At 43.9% G+C, this 13,138-nt stretch overlaps 1 protein-coding gene across 5 annotated transcripts in view; it reads left to right on the top strand.

The window, feature by feature from the left end:
* LOC122557046 (gamma-aminobutyric acid receptor subunit alpha-3-like) overlaps positions 1-13,138 on the top strand; it is a 253,902-nt gene that overhangs the window by 138,085 nt on the left and 102,679 nt on the right. For all 5 annotated transcript variants that reach the window (XM_043704284.1, XM_043704283.1, XM_043704287.1 and 2 more), the window contains one exon: positions 11,183-11,403. In XM_043704284.1, the coding sequence (XP_043560219.1) occupies positions 11,183-11,403 (221 nt within the window). The remainder of the gene's footprint in view (positions 1-11,182; positions 11,404-13,138) is intronic.

The raw sequence follows: 13,138 nt of genomic DNA on the forward strand, positions 1-13,138 counted from the left end.
TTAACCTCTTCAGGGACACCCTTAAACCTTTCCCAATGGCATCCTCGGAGTCTCCCACTACAGCTGAGTTCCAAGTAGAGCAAATGCTTCAGGAATATGAGCGTCCTCCCACAGAACTAACAACGAAAGTTATTAGCATCTCAAAGCCTTGGGAGAGGACACTGCGGTTGGAATGGTTTTCTTTCCAAAGGCTTTGGCAGGTCTTGTGAACACCTTGGTGGTGGGATTCCCCAAGTGCGATGAGTTGTCTGCTGAAGGTTATCAAAATCTGAAGCCTATAAGAGGATGGGGGTCACTGCTGCACTGTAAACCCGACCTTTGACTCATGTTTTGAGATCCTGGTCCACAAATACTCTTTCTTCAGTTGGAGACAATCTGAGCTGCCACATTGTGGAGGTAATGATGGATGTTGTCGCACTTATAGAGAGGAAACTCCCAAGGCACAGGAGTTGAATCACATTTTCCAGGATCACACCATTGACCTGAATCATCAGGGTGGGAGGGGATATTGTTTGTGGGCCGTTTGGAAGAGGATCTTAGTTTTCCTTAGGTTTCCTTGTAAGCCTTTAATGAAAGGCTCATTTGCCCATGTGCTTTAGAGGAGGAGTCGAGAATAACTTGGAATTCAGTTTCTGATTGGATACACACGCTAGTGTCTGCAGTACAAAAGTAGGGAACTTTTGCTAAAATTGTACACGTTATATGTCACCTGCTGCGCTTCTCCAGCAACACATTTCCATCTCTGATCTCCAGCATCTGCAGACCTCATTTTCTCTACACACGCAAGTGTCTGCAGTACAAAAGTAGGGAACTTTTGCTAAAATTGTACACGTTATATGTCAGAGCACAGCAAGAATACTGTAAACCATTTTGGACCCCTAAGGGAAGATGTACTGGCATTGGAGGCAGTCCAGAGAAGGTTCGCTATGTTGATCCCAGGTTTTGACTTTTTTTTAAAAGAGAAGTTGCGTAGGTTCGGCCTGTACATGTTGGAGTATAGAAGAATGAGAGGCAACCTTATTGTAACATACAAAACTCTTAGGGGATTGACAGGCTAGATGCAGAGAGGTTGTTTCCCCTTGTGGGATTAAGTATATTCAAGATTGAGACATTTTTAATCAGTAAGAAAATCAACAGTTATGGATAAAAGAAAAGATGGAGATGGTGAGGACTGCAGATGCTGGAAAGTCAGTCGATAAAATTATGGAGCTGGTAAAAAAACACAGCAGGTCAAGCAGCATCAGAGGAGCAGGGGAGTCGATGTTTCAGGTTGTATCCTTGCATCAAGACTGGGGAGGGGAAAGGGGGCTGAGAAATAAATAGAGGGAGGGGATGGGGCTGGGGTAAAGATAAGTGGGATGGTGCTAAGGGATGGAGGTAAATGAGGTTGGGAAGGGTGGAGCAGATAGGTGGGAAGGAAGATGGACAGGTTAGGTCAGGTCAAGGAGGTGGGTGGAGAAGGAGGGTTGGATGTGGGATGAGGTCGGAGGTGGGGAGAATTGGAAGTTAGTGAATTCTATGTTGAGGCCATAAGGTTCCAAGGCGAAAGATAAGGTGTTCTTCTTACAGTTTGCGTGGGGCCTTATTTTGTTGGTGGAAGAGGCCCAGGAGGGACATGTCATTGGGAGAGTTGAAATGGCTGGCAACTGGGAGGTGGGGTTGCGACTGGCCAATAGTGGGTGCCAATGACCAGCATATCCTCTTAACCTTGGCACTGCCAACACAAATGATCATGTTCTGCCACTTTCTTCAATCCAATGCGATCTCCACCTCTCACTGTTCCCTTTGACTACTGTTTTTGGATTGTACAAAAATGTACATTTGCAGCAAATGATCCGTTCATTCTTTGAATGCTAACCATTACTGGGCTACCATGGTGCAGAGAAAGTTGACCAGGTTGATTCTGGAGATGACAGGATTACCCTATGAGGAAAGGTTGAGTCGCCTCACTAGAATTTAGAAGAATGAGAGGGGATCTTGGAGAAACATATAAATTATGGAACGGATAGATAAGATAGAGGCGGGCAAGTTGTTCCCACTGGTGGGCATGATGAGGACTAGGGCACTTGGCCTCAAGATTAGGGGGAGTATATTTAGGATAGGGATGAGGAGGAACTGCTTTTCCCAGAGAGTAATGAATCTGTGGAATTTTCTGCCCAAGGAAGCAATAGAAGCAGCTTCATTACATATATTGAAGATACAGTTGGATGGGATTTTTGCATAGTCGGGGAATTAAGGATTATGGGGATAATATACATAGGAAGAGCTGTGATGATGGATAGATCAGCTATTATCTTAATGAATGGCAGAGCAGGCTCAACGTGCCAAATGGCCTACTCCTGCTTCTATTACTGTGATGCTATAATACATTAACCAACATCCGTGTTCTTCCCTGCATAGTTTTCTTCATTTATATATAAGAATTCAGAAAGCCTGAAGAAAAGGCAATGAGTTGTACTGGATAAACACATCACTGAACTCCAGATTATCTGAGACATTATCACTTTTTGGGATCTAGCTGTATACAAAATGGCTCTTGCATTTCCTGCAAAACAGTACAACAGTCACTACACTTCACAAGTAAAAGTTGAACACTGTGTTTGACTGAAATCTGAAATAAAAATATAGTTGTTTTTTGCAAGGTTTGTGAAGGTTTGTATCTCAGGTTGATATTTACAGTGTAGGTTTGCTCGCTGAGCTGTAGGTTTGATATCCAGACGTTTCATTACCTGGCTAGGTAACATCATCATTGGCGACCTCCAAGTGAAGTGAAGCTGTTGTCTCCTGCTTTCTATTTATATCTTTCTCCTGGATCGGGTTCCTGGGGTTTGTGGTGATGTTATTTCCTGTTTGTTTACTGGAGGGGTTGATAGATGGCATCTAGATCTGTGTGTTTGTTTATGGCATTGTGGTTGGAGTGCCAGGTGTGGCAGTCCTTGCATGGAATTTTGTAGATGACGTTGGTTTTGTCCATGGGTTGTACTGGGTCTTTGAAGTTTGTTAGTTTTTGTTTGAGAGTGTTGGTGGGTTTGTGTGCTACTAGGATTCCAAGGGGTCTTAGTAGTCTGGCTGTCTGCCACAAACACTACGTAGGACAAACAGGAAGAAAGTTAGATATCAGGATACACGAAGCTGAAAATGTGTTGCTGGAAAATCGCAGCAGGTCAGGCAGCATCCATGGAACAGGAGAATCGACGTTTCGGGCATAAGCCCTTCCTGAAGAAGGGCTTATGCCCGAAACATCGATTCCCCTGCTCCTTGGATGCTGCCTGACCTGCTGCGCTTTTCCAGCAACACATTTTCAGCTCTGATCTCCAGTATCTGCAGTCCTCACTTTCTCCACCAGGATACACGAACACCAGCTAGCCACAAAAAGACACGACTCTCTCTCCCTTGTAGCCCTACACACGAATGAAAGAAAACACCAATTCAACTGGGACAGGCTAAGCAAAGACATGCCAGAGAATTCCTATAGGCCTGGCACTCCAACCACAACACCATAAACAAACATACAGATCTAGATACCACCTATCAAACCCTCAGAAGACGAACAGGAAATGAAATCACCACAAACCCCACAAACCCCATCCAGGAGAAAGATATAAATAGAAAGCAGGAGACAACAGCTTCGCTTCACTTGGAGGTCGCCACTGATGATGTTACTTAGCCAGGTAATGAAATGTGTGGATATCAAACCTACAGCTCAGCGAGCAAACCTACACCCCATAAAAATACAGTGGCTGAGAGAGAACCACTGTTAATGTTTTGAGTAGAATATACAATTCTTCTTCTAAGGCGGCACGATGGCTCATTGGTTAGCACTGCTGCCTCCCAGCACCAGGGAGCCAGGTTCAATTCCAATTTGGGTAATTGTCTGTGTGGAATTTGCACATTTTCCCAGTGTCTGGGTGCTCCAGTTTCCCTCCCACAGTCCAAATATGTGCAGGTTATGTGGATTGGCCATGCTGATTTGCCTATACTGTTCAGGGATGTGTCGGTTAGGAAAATGCAGGGCTACAGGGAAAGAAGAGGAGGCTGGGTCTGGGTGAGATGCTCTTTGGAGAGTCAGTGTGGACTTGCTGGGCCAATGGCCAATTTCCACACTGCATGAAGATGTTGCAAAACTCAAAGCTGCTCACTGGCTGTAAAGCAATGTTTGTCCAAGGTGCTACGTAAAGGTTACTCTTTCTTCACTGCACCTTCAGCAAATGTTCCATTTCTGAGATTCCATCCTCCCTGATTCCTGTACGCTGTCACCAACCACTATTAGTATCCTGTCTGGAAGCGTGTCATGTGATCAGATAAAGAGAAGCTTACAATCTTCTGGCCCTGAGCCAGTCCTGCCTGACAGGAGATGGAGACATTGCTTCTGATGGGGTCTAGACAAGACCTTAAGGTTTCCCATAGCAGTGTTCATCAATTCATTCTGCTCAAGCTGTAACCTAACTGCTCAGCTAGGACAACTCACCTTCGCCTATCAATGGAACATTTATCCTGTGTCATAAATCACCCAATGACACTAACAGAGCATTCTGTCTGTATGCATCCCTGTGAAGCACGTTCCTCAACATGCCAGCTCTTGGTGGTATTGAGTATTTGCTCTGATACTGCAGGATCTGTTATCTTTTGTAAATCTCCACTGTTTCAGTTCTGTCCCGACCACTCCTGAAGCTCTTAACTCCTTCCAATAGTACTAGCAATGGGCATTGGCTAACTGTTCACCAAGAACATTCCAGAACATGAGAACATTCCAGAAATTGATGGACTGTAAATTGGAGCTGACTTTGATGGCCACAACACCACCATGGTGAGCAGCACTGGGCAAGGAAGGATCAATTCTGGGCCTTTCTCAACAGCACACTGCCATTTACACTGCATTCCTTCCTGATGCTGAATCACTGGGAGCATAGCTGGATTGTCATATAATTACATGAAATTACTTCTGTATCCAATCAGTGCTCATCTAATCAGAACTAGATGAGATACAATTGAGGATGCTGAACGTAGACACACTGGCTATGATTTTGCGGTCGTCCTTTGATGCAGCCATAGTGTTGGAGGCTGACATCAATACAAGATTCAATTTCTCCTCCAATCGTGAGTGTCATCTTTGGGCATCTAAGGATAAGAATCTTCAATGACTGTGACATCTGTGTTGACAGCAACATCCCTGTCTCTATGGCAGTTACCCTTTCAGCTTTTCTATATGGCTTCAAAACTATAATTACATTTAGAGACCCGTATGAAGTACCATCAATGCTGTTTGAGACAAATTCTCGGTATCAGCTGGGAGAAGGCCTGATAAACATCATATTGATGCAGCCAATAGCACCATCATTGAGACCATGATCATCCAAAACCAACTGCACTGAGCTGGCCTCATGCTTAGGATGCATCAGTTCTGACTACCAAACCAAACTATCTTCCAGGAAGGCACATAAATGAGTGAAGAACAAAGAAAGAGATTTTTAAGTACTCCTTGGGGGCTTTCCTCCAGAAATGCAGCATAGATGTCAATGGATGAAGGTTTTCTCACTGAGCTGGAAGATTCATTTTCAGAAGCTTCGTCCGGAGGCTCACTGATGATGTTACCTAGTATGGTGACGAAACGACTGAAAATGAACCTTCCAGCTCAGCAAGCGAACCTACATCCAGAACCTTAACCTGAGCTGCAAATCTTCTCAAACATTAGATGTCAATGTATGGGAGACCCCCATTCAGAAGAACCTTACTTGAAGGCACCTCCTTTTGAAGGGACACAACTCTTTTGAGAAAAAATATCAGGAAGAAAAAGTACAGAAAAAGAAGCAGAGAAAGGAATGCCAGTGGTTTGGGGGCCAGTGGCCAATTCCACCTCCCGGAAGCACCTGCAAACATGTGGTCAGAGATGTGGCTCTAGGGTGGGGCCCATCAGCCAGGCATGGACACGCAGAACCCATCAGCAGTGACACAAAATTTCCTAGGGGAACCATCTTGCTCATTAGCGAATGATTGTGGATGACTGACTGTGTCAGAAGACTGGAGAATTGCAAATGTTACATCTCTGCTCAAAGAAGAGTGTAAAGATAAAACCAGCAAATCAGGGACTATCAATTTACCCTCCATGCGGGGAAACATTTAAAACACTAATTTCATGACAAAATGAATATAACTTTGAGCAAAAGCAAGATATCTAAAAGAAGGCTGTGCTTATTATCAACAGTGACTGAGCCCATGCAGAGATACAGCACCTGCCAGGGTCAAAGGTGGGGATGCCTCAGTGGGCACACTGCAGGATTGGTTATTGGGGAGATGGGGGAATCCGCCTCAAAGCGATTGGAAGAGAGGGACTATTTTATTTACTGGATACATTGAGGTGCCTAGCCCCAGTCTGAGTAGCTTCAGGCTTTAAGGAGTCTGTTCCATTTCAGGCCCTGTTGGAGTACAATATTAGACTATTTGAACCATGCTGATCCCCTCCCACATTGAACCGTGTGAGAGACAGGGGAACACTGACCCCCTCCCACATTGAACCGTGTGTGTGAGACAGGAGAACACTGACTCCCTCCCACACTGAACCGTGTGCATGAGACAGGGGAACATTGACCCCCTCCCACATTGAACCGTGTGTGTGACAGGAGAACACTGACCTCCTCCCACATTGAACTGTGTGCGTGAGACAGGGGAAACATTGACCCCCCCCCCCTCACATTGAACCATGTGTGAGACAGGGAATGCTGATCCCCCTCCCACATTGAATCATGTGCGTGACAGGGAAACACTGACCCATCCCACATTGAACCATGTGGGGGCTAGGAGAGTGCTGACCCCCTCTAATTATGAACCATTTGGGGGGGGGGGAATAGGGGAACACTGACCCTCTCCCACATTGAACCATGTGAGCGACAGGGGAATACTGACCCCCTCCCACATTGAGCCATATGGGGGCCTAGGGGAGTGCTGACCCCCTCCAATTATGAACTGTTTGGTGGGGGATAGGGGGACAGTTATTTCCCACCCACCCCCATTGAACCATGTGTGTGACGGGGGAACGCTGACTCCCACATTGAACTGTGTATGTTTTAGCATTCCTATGTTCCTCCATGTCAGACAGACTCTGAGATTGTTTAATTTTCATTCTGAGAGCTTTCTCTATGATCTGGATTTAATAGTAAAGCCTCATCTTCTAATAACATACGAATTATCTCAGTGCAACTATTCCAATTCTGGTTCCACTTCATCCTTTGTATTCATCCTTCTTGACACAATGGTTGGCATCTTGTGCCACATTGAATATCAAGATGCCCCTATCAACTGGGCATGGGCACACTTCAGCTCCTTATTTAAACAACAGCTTGTAACACACGTGCACGGAGTGCTGTGATTCAAGGCAGGAACATGTCCTCTTCGATGCAGTAGATCATTCTTGCGTCCATGGGTCTGTCGCAGTGACATGACATTGCCATTGCTACATGCAGAGGGGTGGTGGCCATCTTTGCTGCTCACCTTGCTCTTGGTATAGTACATGCTCTGACAAAAGGAAGCCAGGCTAGATTTGCTAAGGGAAAATTGTGTTTGAATAACTTACTGGAGGCTTAGTAAAGGTTACTAGGATGTATTCATGTTTTTCTTATATACATTTGATCTGTTTAGGAGTAAGTATTCTATGAATTGTAGCTTTCAGATAACTTGGTGTTCGACTATTAGTTACTTCGCATTAGTTCTGATTTCTCTCCACAGATGTTGCCAGACCTGCTGTGTTCTCCAGCAATTTTTGTTTTTGTTAATTACATTCAATTTTTCCTGTGAACAAGGGCAGGGCTTGTTCCAAGGTTTTAAATAGGGCGTCCCAGAGCAGTTCAAGGGTTTCAGAACAGTCAATTTATTCACTTGGATGGAGGCAGTCAGAGGAGAAGATTGACTACAGCCAAATCATAACCATCGGGTGCTTAGGAGCAGAGAGAATAGACTCCATCTTGAAAACATGTATCTGAACCTTTAACGCTCAAGAGAAGCCTTTGAAGACAGGAGGGTCAGTTAAGTTGACGTTGGGACTCAGGACAAGTCACGTGAATGTGAAGAACCTTTGTGGCAATATTAGTTAATGCGGCAGAGAGCTAAATTGAGGGAAACCACGTATTTGTTTTGAACAGTTGAGAACACTTAAAACTCAGAGAATGTTGGGGTAGTACTAGCTTCGTGAAGCTAACTGTCTGTGAAGTAATAGGAGTTATGCCTATGAGCAGGTGCTGGAGTGCAGTTGCAGGATTCAAGAACACAATCCCAGAAAGAGGGTGAACCATCTGAATGTGAGCAGTCATTGAGGCAGTGCATGATGGAATGGCTTTTGAAGGACCTCTGAGGCTAAGTCTTGTAAGAATCCCATTTGATGACTTAAATTCTGAGTAACGTCTGTGCTTTGCAGGGTGTTTGATCAAAATTCATGGTGGTACAGTGGTTAGCACTGCTGCCTCACAGCGCCAGGGACCTGGGTTCAATTCCCGCCTCAGGCACCTGTCTGTGTGGAGTTTGCACATTCTCCCCATGTCTGCGTGGGTTTCCTCCGGGTGCTCCGATTTCCTCCCACAGTTCAAAGATGTGCAGGTCAGATGAATTGGTCATGTTAAATTGCCCGTAGTGTTAGGTACATTAGTCAGGGGTATATATAGGGTAGAGGAATGGGCCTGGATGGGTTACTCTTTGGAGGGTCAGTGTGGACCTGTTGAACCAAAGGGCTTGTTTCCATACTGTTGGGAATCTAATCTAAAAAAAATTCATTTACCCATATTTACGTCAAGTGAATTTTGGATGATAGAATATAAATTGTTTTACTTTTCTAACTTTGTATGATAAAGTTTATTGTAGTTTTTCTTAAAGAGCAAAGTAGAATTTTGCGACTTTTTTTCATTTGTAATTATCTGGGATCACAGAGTTCCAAAAAAAAAAGACCCACCATAAATTTGATGCGTCTAGTTCGGGATCATAACAGGACAATTGATGTGGTGTACATGAACTTCGGAAGAGATTTCATATTCTGTAATGCTGTACAGGAGACTATAGCTCATGGAATAAAAGTGATCTAGCATTATGAAAAACAAAACTTGAATAAAGGTTTCTGAATTTTTTTTTAGACAGGAGGCAGCATCATGATGTTCCCCAGGGATTGGTGATTTGTTTTTCTTGGTAAATATTAATGGGCTAGAATTTGGTGTACATACTTGCAGATGACATGCAACCTGGAAGTATTGTACACTGTAAAGATGACAGTGTAGAACTGCAGTGGGGCTTTACAGTTAGGTGTGTTGTGCAGACAAATGGCAGGTCAAATTAATCATAAAGGGAGTGTAGGGTGATTTGTTTTAGCAGGAAGAATGGCGAGACGCAATGTAAAATAAATGGGATAGTTATAAAGAAGGTGCAAAAGTAGAGTGTATGTGTGTGTAAATTATTGAAATGATTAATAGCAACCTAAACTTCCATTATAGTTATGGAATACAAAAGCAAGGAGGTTATTGTAAACTTGTATAACACATTGATTTGATCTCAGCTGGAGTATTGTAACCAGTTTTCGTGCCATACTTTATGTAGCAAGGATGTGAAGGCATTAAAGAGGATGCAGAAAAGTTTCACATTATTGAATTTTCTCATTCCTGGGATCACTAATGTCGATTGATCAAAGAGATTAAAGATGTGTTGAAAATACTGAGGACTCTGGACAGAAGTGATGGGGAAAAAGTTGGTCCCGTAGGTGGAAAGATTGAGACTCAAAGGATCTAAATTGAAGGTAACTTGCAAAGAATCGATGGTGATATGAGGGAAACCATTTTCACACATTGCGTGGTTTGGATCTGGAATATACTGCAGTAGTATGATTGAAGCTGGTTCAAGAATGACTTTCAGAATTATGTGGATCATTATCTGTAGAGGGAATTATTTTTAATCGCTGTAGGTGAAAAGGCAGGATGTGGTTCGAGATGAACTGCTTCTATTAAGAGATCGCTTTTTGCAAATGTACAAGGCCTTGGTGAGACCACACATACTGTATCTGTTTTCAGTTTTGGTCTCCTTAACTCAGGATGGATGTCCTGGCTATGGAAGGATTATAACAAAGGTTTTCCAGACTCATTAGAGGGAGAGAGAAAGACTGGATCAGTTAGGACTGTATTCACTGAAATTGACGAGAATGAGCAGAATCTCATAGAAACCTATAAAATTTAAACAGGATCAGACACAGTAAACACTGAAAGGAAGTTCCCAATAACCAGAGAGTCTAGATCACTTCAGTTGACTAAAGGACCACAATCTATGGGGTAGGCCATTTACAACTAATGTGAGAAATATCTTCACCCAGAGAGTGGCGATCTTAAGAATTCAGTGCCACGGAAAACAGTTGAGGCCTAAACATTGAACGTTTTTGAGAAGGAGTTAGATATAGTTCATTGGGCTAAAGGGATCAAAGGGTATAGGGAGAAAGCGGGAACAGGGTACTGAGTTGGATGTTCAGCTGTGATCGTATTGAGTGACAGAGTAGGCTTGAGGGACCGAATGGACTTCTACTGCTCCTATTATCTATGTTTCTATGATGAGGGGCTGAATGGCCTTCTCTGCTGAAACCATTCCATGACCCTCTATTGCCTTTTCCCTCCTTGCTTCCCCTTAACTTCCTCTGTAATATCCAGTATGACAATTTTTATTTGAATGACTGAATAAGACCATCACAGCCTAGAAAATCAGTGAAAGACAGGTGCTCACAGATGCACAAAATAGGCACAAAGCATATCAAAATAACAGTGGACATTCTGAAGTTGGTCTGCACTGCAGATGGCTTTGTCACCAAATTTGTGTGGACCTTTAAGATGCTTAATTCACATGTTAAGCCCTTGTCAAAGTGTGTTAATGCCTAATGTGTGTTGAAGGACCACATTGATACATTGAGTTAGCTCTGAGTTGGTCAGGTGATCGTTCCCAGCAGTGTTAGATTAGCTTAGATTACTTTACAGTGTGGAAACAGGCCACATGTTTTTTTGCTGAAATCATTCTGTTTCTATTCTTTAGAATGTTAGAGACTGAACCATTAACTGTGGCCCAGGTGCAATGGTTTAGTTGTACCAGGACACCTCTGAACAGCAGGTACAAGCTTCGGGGACACATTAAGAAGACAAACTGAGCTCCTAACCATCCTTATTTTTCTTCTTGAATCCAGGAGTACACCGTCGATGTATTCTTCCGACAGAGCTGGAAGGATGAACGGCTCAAATTTAAAGGACCCATGCGCATATTGCCGCTGAACAACCTGCTGGCCAGCAAAATATGGACTCCAGACACATTCTTCCACAATGGCAAGAAATCGGTGGCACACAACATGACCACTCCCAACAAGTTGCTGAGGCTGGTGGATAACGGCACCCTGTTGTACACCATGAGGTAAACAATCACCCAATCTTTCTGCCATTCAAACTCAAACCACTCTGCATTCAATTGCAAATCCAGAAGTTGCGTCCAGGCCTGCTGACCTCCTGCTGCAAAATCCACCTCTTGCTAAGAATTCCAAAACTCTGATTGATTGAGTTTCACCCATTCATTCATCCATTTCATGATGTAAGGCTCACCAATATTTATTGCACCAACCTGATTGCATTTGAGAACGTGGGGGTGTTGATGAGCCATCTTGAACCACTGGTACCATTTCAAGATACAACTGAGAGGCTTCCTAGGCCATTTCAAAGGGCAATTATGACTCAACCACATTGCTCTGGTCTGCAGTCATGTGAAACCCAGACCAGGTGAGGATGGCAGATTTCCCTCCTAAAAGGATATCAGTGAACCTGAGATGAGTTTTTTCTGACAATCTGACAGTGTCATGCTCACTTGAACTGAGAAAGTTTTATTTATGGATTAAAAAGAAATGAATTCTGATTCTCAATTTGGTAGATACCTGGTCGAGTACAATACCAACACCCAATCCAACTGGCAATGCACCCATTTAATGGCCAGGATTGTTGGTGAATGATGGGGAAGGTGGGCTTGCTGGCGAGTGGAAGAAATGGGCAGGAGCTTGGCAGCAAGAATAGTGTGGCTCTCAGCAGCTTACCTCCTCCTGCATGGGTGAATACCAGCAACATGGCTATTCTGCAGGCCCTACTTTAGGGGTGAGATGGTGCTATCCATGACATTTCCCATCCTGGATTTAATTGAGGCAGAGATTGGAAAGTGACATAGCGCACAGTCCTCACCCTCTGCCCAAATAAATCGCCTTATGTCACCAAACTCAATTGAGGGGAAGATGCTAAATTAACACCTTGTGCCTGCAGATCTGTGTTTGAAAATGTGAATCAGAAATACCTTTTTGTGTTGATAGTGATGTCTTTGAATGTGCACAGCGATATAAGTTTGGAAGTGATTCTGTGTGTATTTGTCTCTGAGTATGTGTGTGCACAACTGTATCTTGTGTGTCTATGTATATATGTGTGATTATGTGCCTGTATGCATTTACATTTGTGTGTGTATTTATGTGAATATTAATATATACGTGTGTACATGTGTGTGTGAGTGGGTTATGAATGTGTATATGTGTGGTTTTTTTTTATTCACTTTTGGGACTTGAGCGTCACCGCCTGGCCAGCATTGATAGCCCATTCTTATGTGCCCTTGAGAAGGTGATGGTGAGCTGCCCTCTTGAATCGCTGCACTCCACCTGCTGTGGGTTGACCACAATGCCGGTAGGGAGGGAATTCCAGGATATTGACCCAATGACTATGAAGGAACAGCAGTATATTTCCAAGTCAGGGTGGTGAGTGGCTTGGAGGGGAACTTGCGGGTGGTGGTGTTCAAGTATCTGCTGCCCTTGTCCTTCTATGTGGAAATGGTTGTGCGTTTGGAAGGTGATATCTAAGGATTTCTGCAGTGTATCTTGTACATAGTACACACGGTTGCTACTGAACGCCGGTGGTGGAGGGATTGAATGTTGTGTAGATGTGGTGCCAATAAAGCTGGATGCTTTGTCCTGGAAGGTGTCAAGCCTCTTGAGTGTTGGTGGAGCTGCACCCATCCAGGCAAGTTGGGAGTATTCCATCACACCCCTGAAATGTGCCTTGTAGATGGTGGATAGAATTTGGGGTGTCAGGAGTTGAGTTACTCGCTGCAGTATCCCTAGTCTCTG

This window comes from Chiloscyllium plagiosum, chromosome 15 (genome assembly GCF_004010195.1).
Source record: "Chiloscyllium plagiosum isolate BGI_BamShark_2017 chromosome 15, ASM401019v2, whole genome shotgun sequence".
Classification (NCBI taxonomy): Eukaryota; Metazoa; Chordata; class Chondrichthyes; order Orectolobiformes; family Hemiscylliidae; genus Chiloscyllium; species Chiloscyllium plagiosum.